General features: G+C 46.4%; 1 protein-coding gene across 1 annotated transcript in view; it reads right to left on the reverse strand.

Annotated features, from left to right (window-relative positions):
- Tmem132c (transmembrane protein 132C) overlaps positions 1-19,017 on the reverse strand; it is a 303,815-nt gene that overhangs the window by 31,517 nt on the left and 253,281 nt on the right. The window contains exon 5 of the mRNA XM_052167638.1: positions 17,811-17,994. Coding sequence (XP_052023598.1) covers positions 17,811-17,994 — 184 coding nt within the window. The remainder of the gene's footprint in view (positions 1-17,810; positions 17,995-19,017) is intronic.

Consider the following 19,017-nt stretch of genomic DNA (forward strand, 5'->3'; position numbering starts at 1 on the left):
AAGTTTTTCTCAATTGCTCTTGGATATACTTTTTGAGACAGGGTCTTTCTGGTCTGGAGTTAGGCTGACTGGCCTGTAAGCCCAGCAATCCTTCTGCCCCTACCTCTTTAGTGCTGAGATTACAAGCATACACCCACCACACGAGCTTTTTAGACAGTGTCAAGAAGTCAAACTCAGGTCCTCCACGCTTCTATTGGTGAGCACTTTTACGAACCAAGGACAGCACCTTAGCTCCCAGTAAAAATATTTGGTAAAAACTGTAAATAGCTTCACGGACTTCCTCAGAGCACTAGGGACAGTCTGGGTAGACAAGAGTCAACCTTGCCACAGGGTCCAGGCACACACAGGGTTTTGCACTGTGTGTATTCATCACAGGGAGTTAAAAGCCAGCTTCGTTCCTCCACTGTCCTGCAACTTTGCATGTGTGCCAGCTACCACCACCCGGAGGAGTGCAGAGGCCCGACAGCAAACCACTTACCCGTCCTTTCCAGGGAGCCGTAGCTGCTCTCCAAAGGCAGCTGAGCAAATTTTTCCTCCCTCCCTGAGGACACATGCTAACAGCTATGTGGGTCTCCCAGCCACACAAGCAATAATTCCAGGTCCTGGCTCTGTGGGGAAACCCAACTCCCACCTCATTTACTTCCAATTTATTCATGGCACAAAACTGGGGTGCGGGAGGCAAACTTAACTTAGCTGTCAATTTGCTTCTAAGGCAAGATGGGAGAATCCATTCTAAAGCGTGCATTTAAAACAAGAAAGCAATTCAATTTTGCCAGGCACCATCTACAAGGTCCGGAGCGGTAACTCAGCTATTAAACAAGTCACCCTCTGGGGGTGGCAAATAGAACAAGTCACATGAATGTCTCCAAGGAAAGTCAGTCGCCTTCACGGGTTTGCTGAGAAGTGTTTGAGAAATATGTATTTTATTTTGGCAAAGTTGTGGTATGATTCTTGCACTTCTTAATTATGTAGACATCGCTGCTACAAACTGAGGGTGTTTCCCCTGTGATCTCAAAAGTGGATCCTGCTCTAGTGATGTCATGAAGAAGGAGGTACCAGGGGTGTCTGCTCCTGGCCCTCTGAGTTGCACAGGGCACAGGATGCACAGGGCACAGGATGGGAAAGCACATCTCTATGTGCTCATCCCTATAGAACACTCACCTTTTCTGAAGCCATGGGGAGAGTCTATGCCACGTCCCTTGTACCTAGGCATTGGGAGTACAAATGATGTGGGCCCTTTCTGGCCCCTCCTCTCATCTTCTCCATCCTCCCCTCCCTCCCTCCCTCCCTCCCTCCCTCCCTCCCTTCCCCCCCCCCCCCCTCCTCCTCCTCCTCTCCCACCTCTCATCTCTGTGTGTGCCTGTGAGTGTGTATGTTTGGAAGAACATTTGAATTAATAAAGGTGATCAGTGCTAGGCATATCATGCTAGGAAGTCTTCACACATTTAACACAGACTGGGAAGTCACCTGGGAAGAAGAGCGAGCCTCGGGTTTAAGAATTTACTCCCCTTCACATGAGTCCATGGGCTTTTCTGTGGGTTCTTTTCTTTTCTTTTCTTTTTCCTTTCCTTCCTTCCTTCCTTCCTTCCTTTCCTTTCCTTCCTTTCCTTTCCTTCCCTTCCTTTCCTTTCCTTCCTTCCTTCCTTTCTTTCTCTCTTTCTTTCTCTCTTTTCTTTCTTTCTCTCTTTTTCTTTCTCTTCCTTCCTTCCTCTCTCTCTCTTCTTTTCTTTTCTTTTCTTTTCTCTCTCTTCTCTTCTCTTCTCTCTTCTCTTCTCTTCTCTTCTCTTCTCTTCTCCTTCTCTTCTCTCTCTTCTCTTCTCTTCTCTTCTCTCTCTTCTCTTCTCTTCTCTTTCTCTTCTCTTCTCTTCTCTTCTCTTCTCTTCTCTTCTCTTCTCTTCTCTTCTCTTCTCTTCTCTTCTCTTCTCTTCTCTTCTCTCTCTCTTCCTCTCTTCTCTTCTCTTCTCTTCTCTTTCTTTCTTTCTTTCTTTCTTTCTTTCTTTCTTTCTTTCTTTCTTTCTTTCTTTCTTTCTTTCTTCTCTTTCTTTCTTTCTTTGAGACGGGGTTTCTCTGTGTAGCTCTGGCTGTCCTGGAACTCACTCTGTAGATCAGGCTGGCCTTGAACTCAGAAATCCACCTGCCCCTGCCTCCTAAGTGCTGGGATTAAAGGCGTGTGCCACCCACCGCCCGGCTGGTATTTTCTTTATTAATGATTGATGTGGGAAGGCCCAGCCTACTAGTGGTGCCATGCCTGGGCAGGTGGCCCTGGGGTGTCTATGAAAGCAGGCTGAGCAAACCAAAGAGCAAGTCAGTAGCAAGTCCGAGCAGCATTCATTTGTGGCTACTGCTTTAGTTTCTGTCTCCAGGTTCCTGACTTGAATGCCTGCCCTGACTTCCCCTGACGACAGGCAGTGTAACCTGTAAGAAAAATAATTTTTTTCTTCCTCCAAGTAACCAGTTTTGGACAGTTTTTTTTGTAGGCAGGGTTTTTCTGTGTCCTGGAACTCATTCTGTAGGCCAGGTTGGCTCAGACTCACAGAGACCCACTTATCTCTGCCTCCCAAGTGCTGAGATTAAAGGCACGTGGCATCGCATGCGGGGCTTGGACAGTGGTTTATCACGGCAGCAGAAGAAAGCCAGGACACTCATTGACCTATAGCTGTGTACTCAGTACTTGAGAAGGAGAGGCAGGAGAACTTCTACAAGATTCAGGCCAGCCTGATTGAGCTCCTACCCCTATATGGGTATGCAGATAAAACAATAATCTGGTGAAGGGCAAACTCCCTTTTTCTCTCCCCTCTATCTTTCTCTTCTCCCCCCTCTCAACAATTGAGGTCCAGCACCATAGGATAGTGCCTTAGATCCTGAATCACCTGTCAGAGCAGAGCCTGGGCCACCCTCTTGTAGATAAACTATGTCTGTGTGAATGCTCTGACATCTGGTGAGGTACTGGCCAGTTAGCTGGGGGAACAGGAACATAGGATTCTCCAGCTAGCCATATCTACATTCCAGTCTAAAGGATGGAAAGAAACAGTGTCTCTGCCAGCAGCTCTAGCATGGCCAAGAGGATGGCACCCAGTGGGAGATGCTGACAGAGTTGTGTGGGTTGCTGATGGTGAGCTGGGAGCCAGTGCTTGTGGGTAATCAGGGGAGTGGCTCTCCAGGCAACTTTCCCTTGACTTTCTTACAACCACACACCTATTTTTTATCGTTTGTGACTTTGGGCTGTGAACACAGAAAGGAACAGAAGAGGGTGTTCTGGAATGGACTAAGGTGTGGGTAGGCTCAGGTATGGGGCAGGCTCAAATGTGGGGCGGGCTCGGGTGTGGTTGGGCTTAGATACAGGCTGGGCATCATGATTGTACCTGGGAGGAGAGGCAGGGTCTGTGCCACTTGCTTGGGAGATGCCAGCTGGCTGAGGGCTCCTATACCATGCCAATCAAGAACGGAAGGGTCGAGCTGTCCCCATTTGAGTGATGCCTTGTACTGGCTGGGTGGGCAGTGAGTCCGGTTTTAATGCAAGAAGCTGGCATGGGATGAAGGAGCTTACAACTCTATGCTCTCTCTACCAGACACTCTGTGGATGGCATCTCCCAAGGCTCTGGAGAGGGTCGGAGGAACCTCCTGGCTCAACAGTCTGTCAAGACCTTCAGACAGCACCGACTGTACTTCAGCCAGTAAGCTTCCATACCTCATGAAGCTAAAGAGACTCCTGAACTCCAGAATCCAACCTGACCATCTATCCCAATGACAGACCAGCATCTGATGCATAAACGACCATTAACACCTCCCCCTAGTGGCAGAGATGGGAAACAGCACCTCATGTAAACACGCCTTTTATTTTTGAAAAATTTTGACAATTTCCTACACATGTGCAATTATATTATTGTATTTAACCTGATTACCTCCTATTATCCCTCTTCTATCCCTCCTGACCTATTTCTTCTTGGTGACCTACCACGCCGAGATGGTTAAGATTTACTGAAGATGCTACACATTGGATAGAGAACTCCAGCTGGAGCTTGGCTGGAAGCCCCGCCCCCTCCCATTACAGTCTTTCCCCAGCTAAAGCAAACTGAAGGCCACACAGCATATTCAACAAGTGAAGCACAGTTCACTCCCCGGCTTTGCTGCTCCTGGGCCCACTCGGGTGAAACACTGTGTCAAGATTTGCTTCCTGTAACATACCCAGAACAATGAACTTGAGCAACTTTGTACAGGTTCGAGAATTTGCTACTTCATACTCTCAGAACGTCCCATCTCTCAAAGGCTCTCTCCTGGGCCATTTCCAATTAATCTCTGCTCCAGCCCCAGGCGATCACTGACTGCTCTGTCTCTGTAGTTCTGCCAGTTTTAGAAATGATCCCCAGAACGCCTAATTTTTAAATGCCTAGTTTCCCCTCATCTCAGTTTTTTTTTTAATTTTAAATGTGTGCTCACGCACACATGTGCATGTCAAAGGCAGAGAACAACCACAGGTGCCCTTCTTCTGGAAGCCATCTACTTTATTTACTGAGATAGCTTCTTTCACTGGTCAAGAACTTGCTAAGTAGAGGCTTTACTGTTCTCTCCCCACCCCCACCCCCAAACCCCTGAGATTACAGGTATGTGTTATCAGAGCTGTTTCTGTTGTTTTGATTTTTTTTTGTTTAATCCTGCCCTGGAATCAGGCTTAGGTCCTTATATAAATATTTCACCATTTGCAGCATTCTCTGCCCTGTACCTGTTTTGTGTGTGTGTGTGTGTGTGTGTGTGTGTATGTGTGTGTGTATGTGTGCATGTGCGTGTGTGCGCGTGTATGTGTGTGTGTGTATACACCTGTGTACGTGTGTGTGTTATCCTAGGTAGCCCAAGCTAGCCTTGACTTTGCAGAAATCCCCATGCCTCACCCGGCATAATTGCTGGGGCTACAGGTGTGAGTTACCACGCTGAGCTTCACCCCAGTTCTTTAAAGGGGTGCCGGCAGTCATTGCTCATTAACAGGCAGGGCTCCACCTTCTGGCTGCATGGCAGCTCACTAAGTCCTTCACTTGTAAATGTACAGTATATACAGGTGGTGAGATCTGTTCTATATTAACACCTGCCTGTCCAGCATGGACAGCAACTCAGGACTGTGCAGTGTGCACAGGTAACCCAGGAAGAAAGTACCAAGTCAGTTTCCGATCACCCTTCCCATCTCTTATTCCCCTGGCCAGAGCCTGTGTGGTTCTCTTTCTCCATACTGTGGCAACAAGCAGTCTCGCCTGCCTCTTCTGTATTAGCCTGCCTGTGAGTGCTAGGTGGCTGTTTTGCTTTTTGTATTTTTGAGCTTCGTGTTTGTCCAGAGACTAATGAAATTAAGGCCCCTTCACTTCCCAAACATTCCAGATTTAAATTTTGGCTCGTTCATTTTTTGACATTCAGATTCCTTAAGCCATTTTGTTAACACTGGATTTAATCTTTTTTTTTAATAATTTACATATTTATTTCATGTATCTGGGTGTTTTGCCTCCATGTACGTCTGTGCAACAGAGACATGCCTGGGGCTCACATAGGCCAGAAGAGGGCATTGCACCTCCTAGAACTGAAGTTACAGTTGGTTGTATGTTGTAAGCTCTCGGCTGGGTGCTAGGTTCTCTTGCAAGAACAGCCAGTACCGCTAATCATTGAACCATCTCTCCAGTCCCCAAATTTAATTTGTATGTAAAGAGAAATTTTAAAGACTCACAGGACAGATGACAAGGGGACATTTTGACTCATCACTGAGATAGGTTGGTGGGTAGATAGTTATTAGATAGATAATTATTAGATAAATTAGATAGTTATTAGATAGATGAGAGATATAGTTATTAGATTGATAGATTAGTTATTAGATAGATTAGATAGATGAGAGATAGTTATTAGATTAGATAGAGATAGACAGGCAGGCAGGCAGATGGACAGATAGAACTTGGGGACAAAACTACCATATATCACTAGATACTGAAATTTGGGTCTTGCAGCAGGTGCTGTATCTCAGCCCTTTAAAACGAAAACATTTTATTGAGACAGGGTCTAACTAAACTACCCAGGCTGGCCTTAAACTTTCAATCCTCCTGCCTCAGCCTCCTGAGTAGCTGGGATCACAGGTACCAGTTACTCTTCCTGCCTGTAGAGGGCTTACTGCAGAAAACATAATGGCATATCTTTGTCAGCAGCCATTGGAGTTGCTTATTAGACGCACCCAAATGTTCTCCCTTAGATGTCTTTGCGGAAGTAGGATCCATTTTCCTCCAAATTTTAAAATGGTCACCTGGTGCCCACAGCGGCGGACAGAGCGTTTGAATTCTGTGACTGGGGAGCGTGCAGGTCCTGGCTGCTGAGGCAGTGGCCAGGCTGTGTTTTCATAGGGTATCCCCAGCTCCATCGGCTGCTCTCCCCTGTGAGCTTTTACATTCCCCTTTCTCATTAAGGAACAGGTCTCCAGAGTGCCTGGGAGATGATGCAGCCAAGGAGGCGCAGACAGACAGTAGCACCCGGAAGCTGCCCCCTCCCTCCTGCTCACCGTCCAAGATGGAGTTTGGGATTCAGATTCATGCAAATCTTCCAGGAGTTAGGGGAAACATTTTCCAGCTTCCTGCACCCCAGCTCCACTTTACATTTAATTTTGAACACAACAGTAATCCCAGCATAAACCCCTCCACCCTTGTCTTACAGGGAACCACACTATTTTAGACAAATAAGAGCCCAGGGATAGGAGGAGATTGTGCCTCTTTCCTGCAAACGATTAAGGACGAGGCACTAGTTTGTGGGCTCCGTGGCTCCTGAGAAGCAGAGATTTCTCCAAGGACTGATTATGAGGGGCCCCCGTAATGAGGAGCAGGACGGCAGCAGGCAGGCTCTGGCATCTGGGATAACCCACTTACATTTCTTGAAATTAGCATACATCATATGGCAATTCTGAGCAAAAGGTCTTCAGTCTCCGTCCTCGCCAAACTCCTGCTGCTGGTTCTCTCTGATGTTTTCATGTCCCACGTGACCTTATACCCACTCCCGGTCTTTACCCATAAAACACTGAGTCCAATTAATGCTAGCCACAAGCTCCCTTTCCAAGAAACAACCAACTACCAATGGAGAGATCCCTTATCATTTAGGCTTTGCGCGCGTGCACACACACACACACACACACACACACACTCTTTCTTCTTTCCTGTCTCTGTCTTTCTGTCTTTGTCTGTCTGTCTCTATCTCCATCTCCCCCCCCCCCCCCCAGGGCTAGGATTCCCATACCCCATATGAAAGAGAGCATGGGCTTTCTGACATTCTAACTTTGTCTTATCTCCATATAACACTTGCCATATCAACCCAGTCTCCGGAAGATGGCTAGACTTCCTGGATACTGTGGATAGCACAGCAGTGGACACAGACAATGTCTAAAGGTAGGATGGGGAGCCCTCTGCACATGTGCCAGGAGTGGTATAGCTGGGTCACATGGGAGCTCCAGTTTTAATGGGGGGGGGAACATCCTCCCAACTCAGTCCCACAATAGCTGTATTAATTTGCATTCCCCCCCATTAGTGGCTAAGAACTCCCCTCCAGTGTTTTTAGATTTCTTCATGACAGCCACTATGACTGGGGTAAGGGGTTATCTCAAAAGAGTTTTAATTTATGTTTCTCCAATGATCAGGGATGATGATCCCTTCCAAAAAATATTCATTACCCATGTGCATTTCTTATTCTAAAAGCTGCTCATTTCATTAGCCAGTTTGTTGATTGGCAGGGTTCTTCTGTGGGTAGGGGATGTTTCAGATTTTCAGTTCTTTTAAAATTCTGGATATTTGTGCCTCTGCCTAAAGTATAGCTGGCAAAGATGTTCTCCCATTCTGTGGGGTGTTTACTCTGTTGGCAGGGTCTTTTCCCCTGTGTAATCTTTTAAATTTCATGGTGCCCCATGTGTACATCGAGGGGCTGGTTACTGTGCTGTTGGGCTTCCAAGAAGAAAGTTCTCACCTCCACCCATGCCTCGAAGAACATTACTCATGTTTTCTTCTACCAGTTCCAGTGTTTCAGGGTCTAGATAGGAGTCTTCAATTCACTTTGACTTTTGTATAAGGTGAAGATATGCTTCTAATTTCATTTTCCCCCTTGCAGGTAGATATCAGTTTTGCCAGCGCCATTTGCTGAATAGGTTTTTCTACATTGTGTGCTTTTGATGCCTTTGTTGATTAGCTGCCATACCTTTGTTGGTTTATCTCTGGGTGCACTCGTCTGTTCCGTTGACCAGTCTGTTTTTATGACAGTGCCAGGCAATCTTTGTCACGATAGCTCTGTAGTGTAACTTGAGGTCAGGCATTGTGACACCCTCATCCACTTTGGCTCAACAGATTCTCCCTCTCGTCTCTGCTTGGCTGGCCACAGTGGAGAGGGCAGCCTATGACTGGACGCCAGGTCACCTGACACCAGCCAGAGCCTACCACCTGCTAGGGATACATTGGTGTACAATAAATAATACGTCCACTTCAGCTTACCATTCTCAACTCGAACGGATCCTCCCAAGTGTATTGTAATCACTCTCAGTGCCCCGGCATCTTGTTTGGAGATGAGGAAGTGACAATTCTAATCTTGTACCAGTTGTCTATGATTGCCATAACACATCAACATAACCATGTTGGCTCAATCTGTATGAAATTATCCTCTCCTTGCCCTAGAGGTGGCAAGTCTACAGTGAATGTGTGGAGAGTATGCTTTCAGCAAAGGCCCATGGGAGAATCCTTCCTTTCCTTTTCCCGATCGATGCTCCTGTTAAGTCAGAAACCGTTAGCTCGTGGACATGTCCCTCCAATGCCTGTGTCTTGGGGACAGTTTTAAGAGTCTTACAAGCACAGGTAGCATTGGGTTTAGGGCTTGTCATTACCCAATGTGGCCTTGCCTCGCCCCTCTAGGCTTTGTCTTTCCTGGGAAGACCTGATTTGCATGTAAGTCACAGCCCCAGGCAGCACGGGTTAGGACTCAGACACATCTTTGAGATACAAAATCCCCCCCCAGACAACAAATCTTGCAAGGTGCTTGGAAAGACTGTCTGTGGCTGCTCTGTTATTATTATGGGGGAGATATGAATCTATGAAATATGAACCACCAAGGTGGCTTGCATGAGGCTGGAATGAGGGGGTGTGGGGTAGGACAGGAACCCAGGAAACTCTCTCTACAGGAGGGATTCATGCCAGAGCCTGTTTCATGGTCGCTGGCCCTCAGAGCCTTTGGAGATCTTCTGTAAATTGATGTAACGTCATGTCCTCTGAGTGGGGCACTTAACATGTACACTGGGCACATTATCATCTCCTTCTTCTTCTCCCCTCCCCCCTCATCTTTCTCCTTTCTCTTCCTCCTCATCCTCTTCTTCCTCCTTCCTTCTCCGTTACCTTTTCTTCCTCTTTCTCTTCCTTCTTTTCTCTTCCTCCTCTCCTCTTCTTTCTCTTCCTTTTCACTTCTTCCTCATTCTCTTTCCTCTTTTTCTTCCTTCCTTCTCTCCTCCCCTCCTTCTCTCCTCTTTCTCTTCCTTCCATCTCTCCTTCCCCCCTCTTATCTTTGACACAAGATAGGATTCCTATGACTCATGTCTAGCCAGTTCTCCTTAGAGGATTCACAGAGCTGTGCAGCCATCTCTACAATGAGCGTGGGCACATTTTATCACCCATAGCTATTCTGCCTCCTCTGGTGGTCACTGGCATCCTCCCCATCCTGGGCTTTCTAAGTTGTTCTCTGTATCGGTGGATTTGCTAATCCCTTTTATAAGTAGGATGCTGGTTTTGAAGCTCAGCCATGCTCTAGCACATGCCTGGGCTGCTTCTTTTTTTCTACTGCAAGCTTGCAGCTCTTGAGTGGAGTGGTATAATTACCTGGTGGGAATCATAAACCAAAGTGGCTGTATCACTGAGTGCTTCCTAAGATCCAAGCTCTGTTCTAATTACACACATTATTTCAATGGAGATGCCTTTTGAGGTTGGACAGGAAAAAGAAATGGATCTAGTGGACTAGGGGGAACTGTCGCAAGTGCTGACTCAGTCCTGGCCCAAGAGGGGTGGGGTGCAGCCTTCACTCAGAAATGCTGATGTTTGCCTGTGTGTGTGTGTGGGGGGGGGGTTGCCAGACACTCTGTGACTTTCAAGAGAAGCCAGGGCTGGGTGTGGTGGCTCATACTGTTAATCCCAGTGAAGGCAGGCAGATCTCTAAGTTTGAGGCCAGCCTAGTCTATACAGTGAGTTTGAGGATAATCAGGACTACACTCCAATTGGTAAATATGGACAGCAGAATTCATCTTATGGCAATTTAGACAAAGAATGAGTTCCAGATAGCTACCTTCATTCCTACAGCCAAGGTAATCATGCTGAGTCACACACATCTCTCGAGCAACCACGGAGTCAAGTAGGGAACCAAGGTGGTCAGCTCCCTCAGGTTCACATAGGTTGTCCTACTCTTAAAACCAGAAGCCCTGTATCCCAGGAACCTCTTCAGGGCTGAGCAAACTGGAATGGACCTGTGAGGTCACAGTGGAGGATTCCATGCCTGAGGTATTGTGGCCACTCCCTTGTGGATATAAACTCAGAGTGAATATCTGAACACACGAAAGAAAGAAGCTGGTGTTTTCAGTCCATTGAAATATTCTCAACATTAGAACCTTTTTGGGGGGTCAAATGACCCTTTCACAAGGGTCACACATCAAACACCTGCATATCAGACATTTACATTATGTTTGATAGCAGTAGTAAAATTAGTTATGAAGTAGCAATGAAAATAATTTTATGGGTGGGGGTCACCACAATGTGAGGAAGCTTATTAAAGGATCTCAGCATTAGGAAAGGTGAGACCCACCATTTTGTCTCCTCACTAATCAGATTAGGGTTTTGGCTACTCTCAAAGATTATATCACCACTATGACCATGACTCCTGTCACCAGAACAGTTATCAGCAGCATCACTGCTTTCAACCTCCCTGTCATCAAGATCATTGTCATCACAGGCACATCACCATCATCACCGCTACCACCACCATCATCACCACCATCACTGTGATCATCACCATGGCCCCTACTACCCTCACATCTCCGTCACCAACATCACTACTGTCATTAATACTTTTGATTTCATAACAGTACTAAACTGGGCAGCTCTAATCTTCAGATGTTATGTTTGCCAGTTATTGCTCTGACTCTCTGGGTAGGCAGTCCAGGATCACATAGGCACAGTCTGTGATGATGATGATGTCTCTGAGTAGGACTATCTATGACAGATACTGACAAAGCTTGCACCATGAATCTATAAAGGCATTGCCTAACTCATAGAATATTGAACTCATGTGAGAGAAGTAGGTGTGTTCAGCTTGTAGTCCATCAGAGGGCCAGGAGGCGCGCCTCATCAAGCTGTGAGTCACCCTCCTGTACGCTGAGCCAAAGGAGCAAACCTATTGCTGGCTGTGCTGTGCTGGAAGCTTCCAAAGGTTTTGGGAAAAAGAAGGCATCCTCACGTTTCCCACAGTGCCTCAGTGGGATCCTCATTTTATAAATAATCTCAATTAAAAACCCCAAATTAGGGGTGACATATTTTCTTTCTCTGACTCTTACAGCTCCGCCACTCCTGTCTAGATGTGCCAGGCCACAGAGAAATTAGGTCACACAGAAGCAAATCTTTATGGTAAACTTGGCAACCGTCCCTGTAGGGAATTTCCACTTTGCCGACTGTGGAATTAGATGGGGGACCCCGTGTTCAACCACAGTGTCTTCAGGATCAGAGAGAGCTGGGGAGAGACTGGAAGTAAGACCACAGACTTGGCTTCAACAGGGCTGTGGTACAGCACGCACACTGTCAGGACTGTATTTTTAGTCTCTCGGCAAGTCCCCGCTGCTGGGTCCGAGGAAAGACACTGAAGCCATACACAAGTCAAGCCTCAGGAAGGCCCTGACCAGTTATAAGCTCTTGACCAGTTGGCTTTACTTTCTTGAGTCTTAACTTTCCCAGCTGAAAAATGGGAGTAAAATACTACACCTCAGGGAACCCAATCGATTATCTACCGATGTTGAGAAGGGGCTCATACCAGGTGTCAAGCCATTATTCATATATGGGGGTATAGGATGCCAGAAGAATGTCTACCAACTGAGGCATATAAACAGAAGAATGAGAGATGTCTGTGTCCCACATGGACTGCAGCAATATGGCGACAACTGAGATACGGAGACAACTGCAGTGTCCCCCACAGCTGAATGAAGAAAATCTGGTCCAGGGGTATGAAATACTATTCAGCCAAGAAAATGGAAACACTGATGTGGATAAACTCAGGGCATGCAATGCTATTCCCACAGACCAGATACAGAGCAGATTGTAACTGACCATTCATGGATGGATGCAGTATGGCCCCTATGCAGAAGAAGCGGGAGATGTGATTGGTAGAGATGCTGTGAGGGGCGGGAGGAATGTCAACCAGTGGGTATGAGGCTCCTATTATGCTGGAAGAGCAGGTTCTAGGTGTGTGGTGTGTAATGCGGTGTTTGTAGCTAATCACAGGATACTGTGGGTATACCTAAGACTTGGTTATGAGGAAATCCTGAGCTGATTCAGCAAAGTGCCTGCCTCACAACCATAAAGACCTGAGTTCAAATCCCAGAAAACTCACTTTAAAAATATGGGCATGATAGCTGGCACACCCCCCCCTTTTTTCTTTTTGAGACAGGGTCTTACTGCACAGCCCTGGTAGGCTTGGATCATGCTTTGTAGACTATGCTGGCCTTGAACTCATGAACATCTGCCTGTCTTTGCCTCTGCCTCCAGTATAGAGATTATAATTATGATGGCAGTGGCACACAATTGTAATCCTAGGGCTTGGGAGGTGCAAAAGGGGAAGATTCCGGGGGTGGGGGCTGTTGTGTTCCAGCCTGGCCTGCTTAGGGAATTCCAAGCCAATGAGAGAGCCTGCCTCAGCAGTGAGTGGGAGAGTGTGGAAGAGGGCAGGTCCAGGGGGTTCTGAGTTACAGCAGGGGCCTTGGGACTTCCACCCTCAGCTTCCATCTTTGCCAACATGGTCGAGGAATCAGGGTTGACCGGCAGAGCACAGCTCCAGAATGGAGTAGGATTCAGGTCGTGCCCTGGCTTCTTTAGGTTTCCTGAGAGGCAGCACCAACTTCGGAAGTGGCCCAGGGCATTTCCATCATTGGACAGCATCTTATGGAGGCTGTGGGTGACCTGGTGGCAGGGGCACCACTCAAAGTGAAGAAGGAACCAGCCCAGTGTATGTTTGGAAGGCAAAAAGAATAATTCTCCATAACATAAATGAATGTGCTAACTTTGACCTTTTAAAATTCCTTGACAATACACAGATGGGGGGGGGGAATCCTGTGTTTCATCTAGCCATTCTTGTATTAATTTCCAGGGCAAAAATACCAGGTTTAATTCTCATTAAAATCTATACCCACCTAAGGTCCCCAGGAATAAAATTCTATTATCCATTCTCTTTGGTTTCTCCTTTCAAGAGTACCTGGTATGCTGGGATTCTACACAGCAGGGCTTCTGTGTCGATGAGAACTTCTCCTCTCCTCCCCCTCAGGACCTGTACAGTGCTTTAGCTTAGCAGCTTGGCTTCTGGACTCCGAATACCACACAAGCACAGTCTGAGGTAACACTTCTATAGCCTTGGAAGTGAATTTTAGCTCTGCTTGCAACACAGGCTGTCATATCCTGTGTCTGAGTGATGGATGGCTCTCATTTCTGTGGCGGACTGCACATCTTGCCCAGTGGCGTCCATCAGGACAAGGGTGGTGTGCTTGGGTATCCATGATGGAAACCTGTTGAGGATAGCCCTGAGCTTGTATTTTGATGCTAATTCTACTCCTGGGAGGGGCTGCAGGAGTCGCCTTGTAAACCTTCTCCCCACCTTAACTTTTCAAATAAAGGCTTGAGTCAATGATTGGGCAGGAGGAAGGGGGAGGAGCTAAGGGTTTGGGGGAGGAGAACAGGATTGCTGGGAAGGGGGGGGAGCTATGGGGGATTGACTTAGAGGCTGGAGATAAGTTCATGGCCTGGAGGAACTGCAAGTTATAGTGGATAATATAGATGGGAATAGAGGAGTGTAGTGGGAGATCTGCCCAATCTAGGTTTCTAGCTTGCATTGTTACTGATTGAGTTGAGATTTCTTTTACCGGGTAATTGGGTTGGAAAAATATAGCAACAGTAACCCTTGGGGAAGGGATTGCACATGGATTATGCACTGACTCCCACATCAATTTTTTTTTAAGTTTTTTCACATACATATGAGTACTTTGCCAGCATGTCTCCCCTAATCCTGTTTTTCTAAAGTCCCTTCAGAAGGAGAGAGAATGAAGACATACCCTTTGTTTTAAGTCACTAATGGTGCAGAGAAAGCAGAAGGTTTAAAACATTTTGGTTGGTCTGGCTTCACGGTGTTTGTTTTTTTTCTCTTTCCTTAAAAGAAAATATCCTTAGCTAGTCCTGTCATTTCCAGATTACTTGGGATTCTGAGGCAGGAGGATGGCAAGTTGGGGGCTTGACTGGGCTATAGAATGGGAACAAGGACAGTCTGGACAACACAGTGAGACTGTGTCTCAAAGTAAAAAAGATGAGATATATCTCACTGGTATTGCAGAGCATGCATGGGGTTTAATCCCAGTGATAAAAAATGAAATAGAATTTCTCGTCTTTGAGTGAAGCTCTACATCCTGTTCCTACTCACTATCAATAAAGCTTTGTTTGTTTTTTGCTTTTTTTGGAGGGCTAGTTATAAATGTATGTAATCTCTTGGGCTAGTTATAAATGTACTTAATCTCATTTTAGTTATAAAAAAAGAACATTTCTGATATGGTTACCTGTTTTCCTCAAAAAGAACTGAATCCTCAAAGCATTCTGTTCCTTTTCAAATGCTTATATGAAAACACCATTTTTAAGTACCTCTGAGCCATTTCATCTAAAACCCTTTTGCTAGCACATCTCCTTATTCAGTTTTGGAGGCAAGATCTTACCATGTAGCCCAGCTGGTTTTGAACTCAGAATCCTCCTGCCCTCAATCTGAGAACTGGGATTATAGGTGTGCCCATTCACACCCCACTGATGACTGTTCCCAAATCTCTTGGCACAACTGAAGTCAAGTTGTATGTTCCAGAGAAACACCACACAGGTGAACCTCTGAGCCTAGTCACATGCCAGCTGCATGCATGCTGGTCCTGTAGAGGTGACATCATCGTCAATGACTATGGTGTGAAGCCAATCTGAATTCACTCAGGTAACTTGCAGACAAAAGGATTTGGGGTGTGACATTAGAAGTGATTTCAACTTATCTTAAAAGCACTGTAAAAACACAATAACCACAATAATGACATCTCATTTTAGGGAGGACTCATGTGTTGACAATGGACCGTAATAATATCTTATGTCTTTATAATGGTTTTGCTTTTCAAAGCATTTGAATGTCTTATCTTTCTGAAATAGGCAGGATAGGAATTGGGTGCTTATGTTCTGTAATGGATGTTGGTGTGAATTCTAGGATGCAGATTTGAAAAAAAAATTTTGCCATGGGTCACACAGTAAATATTTTAGCGTTTCTGAGCACACAAACAAAGCTCTTTAAAATGTAGACTTGAAATTGGACTTCAAGGTACCGGATGGAGGGTTACCTGGGGTTACAATACACATTCAAAGCCAAGAATGAACCAGGCAAAGTGGTGCACACCTATAATCTCAGTACCATGGAGGCTGAGGCAGGGGGATTGAACCTTGGAAGTGAGTCTGGATTAAAAACTGAGTTCAAAGCCAGCTGATTTTCCTAATGAGATCCTTGCAGCTCAGTGGTCGTGTGATTAGCAACTGTGTGCAAGGCTTGGATTCAGTCCACAGCATCCAAAAACTAATGCATGACCAATCACTCTCTACCTTCTCCAAGCTAATGAATCCTGGAGCAAATGACCCATAGGCTCATGTGTGTCACGCCTGGCTGGTATCTGTCTCCCACCTTACACGGAGAGACAAGTTTTTCCATGATAACATCACGTCTACCTTTTCTGAGGCCTACTGTGCACCTGCTCTAGATGATATCACTCTAAGCCTGGCAAGTGGAGTGTAGCATTCTCTCTGACTTTGAGGAACGGCTTGGGGCTGGGGGGAGCACACACAAGCCAGGCTAATGCACCCAAAGATCTACTCAGTTTTATTTTTTTAAATTGTGTGTGTGTGTGTGTGTGTGTGTGTGTGTGTGTATGTACATATATAAGTGCCATGCCTTCAGAGTCCAGAAGAAGAGGTCAGTTCACCTAAACTGGAATTATAGGCAGCTGGGGCTAGAAACTGAACTCCAGTCCTTTGAAAGCACAGAATAAGCTTTCTTAACTAGAGAGCCATCTCTCTAGTCCAATGCCACTAAATCAGAGCTTCCAGGGGTAGGGGGTGGGAAGGAATTTCTGAATGATTGGCAGTGAGGGTCTCATTCTTTCTGCTGTGGCAACACAATTATGGCCCCCTACAAAGGGCCACCTGTCAGTTTAACAGAGGGTAAGATACCCAAGGCCTGGAGCATCCAGGGTGTGGTTTACAGACCAGCACCAATAATCTTTTCTAGAAAGTCTTAAAAAGCTCCAGGTAGATCTTCTAATCCACACAATGCATACATACAGGAGCCTGAAGAACATTTGAAGTTCAGATAGGGTTGGTTTGATCTCTTATGTAAGCTGAAGAATCCTGATCAAACCACTTCCCATAATCTCTTATTAATGCAGTTAAATAGGATGCTTGCTAAGAGCGAGAGTGCTGGATGCTCAACACATAACTTATAATCCAACCCCACTGTAGGTGGGATGGAGAGCCTGAGGTACTGTAACTCCAGTGTGGCCCATCCACTGTACACAGTCTGCTGACTTCTTGACTATTGAGAGAGCCTTGTCTATGGTCCAGGGAAATGGGACAAAGAAGTTGCCTACAGGGAGCAGGGAGGGGCTAGGGGTGCCCCCTTGTGGGGGGAGCTGCATAGTACAGAGTCCCCTGTAGTCTTAGTTTGCTTTCTGTTGCTGTAAGAAAACACCCTTAACTGAAGGGACTTAGAGCATAAAGGACTTATTTGGCTTACACTTCCAGGTTACAGCCCATCATTAAGGAGAAGTCAAGGCAGGGACAGAGGCCATTTATCAGGCTGTATCCATGGTCAAGAGCAGAGAGGAGCGATCTCACGCATGCTGCCTGCTTGTCCATGGGATGGATGGGCAGCTTGTTTTTGTCACTCTTACACAGTCCATGAAATGGCGCTGCTGCCCACATTCAGGGTGTGTCTTTCCACCTCAACTGACCATCAAGATAATCCCCCGAAGACCTGCCCACCGGCCAACCTGATCCGGGTAATTCTTCACTCAGACTCCCTTCCCAGGTGATTCCAGTTTGTGTGGCGTTGAGAGTTAAAACCAACCAGCACATTTTTTTTCCATTTACATCATGCCATATAATCATGAATAACTGGGGTTGACTCAGGTCTCTGAGATCTGTGGTTACTCACTGCAGCAACCTAGCCCAGCCCAACCTGACCAGGACACGTGGCAGCCTAAAGTTTCTCAACATGGGAACATGAGGAGAGCGGAAGTGGTTTAAAACAGAAGCAAGCAACCAGGACTTTGGTATGGAGACAAGGCTAGCTAGCATCATGATACACTATCTGGGAAGCTTAGCCAATGAGAGCTGATGTTGCTACTCCTAGGGTGGAGGAAGAAAAGTCACTTAGTCATAAAATAATGGTAGCAATGACCTGGGAAACAGGAAGCATGCAGGAGCACTGTCGGTCAGTAGAACTCGACGGACAGCCATCATGGCCCCATGACTTACCATAGCAAGGGGGACGATGGTGACCAGGTCCTTCTGGCTGATGAAGATCTCGGACACGGCGATGTCTGTGGTCCCCTTCCTTGGGTACTCCACCTGCCATGTGATGGGCTGGGTCCCAGAGAGGCTGCTGAAGCTGGCGATTTCAAAATTCATCTGCATGACCTCGTTGAATAAATTGCTGCTTCTGGAAGGGAACAGAAGGAAACAGCTTTAAGGTGATATTGTCTGAAGGCTCCTTCTCTCCCTTTACCCCAGTCCCACCACGGTGCTCAGAATGAGGGGAGGAGAGAACCACCTCTCAGGAACAGAACCAGGCACTTGAAGCATGACAGTCACTTTTAAGTTAAAGAGTGGGGAGCTAGGACAGAACAGCACCCACAAACAAGACCCGGACAAAATTTTTAAATATTGAGCATTGATCACTGTGTGAAGGGATGAGGTCTTCGGGTTGTTTTTGAGATAAGGGCTAACTACATATCTATAGCTTTCCTGGAGTTTACTCTGTAGGCTGGGTTAGCCACAAACTTGTAGAAATCTCCAATCCTGAGTGCTGGGATTAGTGTGTACCACCACACATAGATAATGTTTGTTGCTGGCCAGGCAGTGGTGGCACTTGTCTTTAATCCCAGCACTTGGGAGTCAGAGGCAGGTGGATTTCTGAGTTCGAGGCCAGCCTGGTCTACAGAGTGAGTTCCAGGACAGCCAGGGCTACACAGAGAAACCCTGTCTCAAAAAAAAAAAAAATCTCGAAAAACTAAAAATATATATAAAAAAAAAAAAAAAAGAAAGAAAGAAAACCCCTCAAAACAACCAACCAAACGCTTGTTGCTTTTGTGCTCAGGTGGGGAACTGCCACAAACATGTACTTTTAAGACTGATTCATGGAGCTGGGGTGTAGCTCACCTGGTAGAGCTGATACACATGCTTGCCTGGCATGTACAGAGCCACTGGTTCAATTCTCAGCTCTGTGTCCACCAGGCATGATGGTGCACACCTGTAATCCCAGCATGTGGGAAGCTGAGGCCGGTGGACTGGAGAACACAGCCATCCTGGTTACACTATGACTTCAAGGCTAACCTGGGATACAGGAGACCTTGTCTTTTGGCCTCTGACATGCATGTGAGCCTGATCCATCCAGTTCTGTGTATCACATCCTCACTCAGAATCTGTCCCTACTACATGTTCCCTTCTGTGCTTGCTGCTGGGA

The sequence above is a fragment of the Apodemus sylvaticus genome, chromosome 22, assembly GCF_947179515.1.
Source record: "Apodemus sylvaticus chromosome 22, mApoSyl1.1, whole genome shotgun sequence".
Lineage (NCBI taxonomy): Eukaryota > Metazoa > Chordata > Mammalia > Rodentia > Muridae > Apodemus > Apodemus sylvaticus.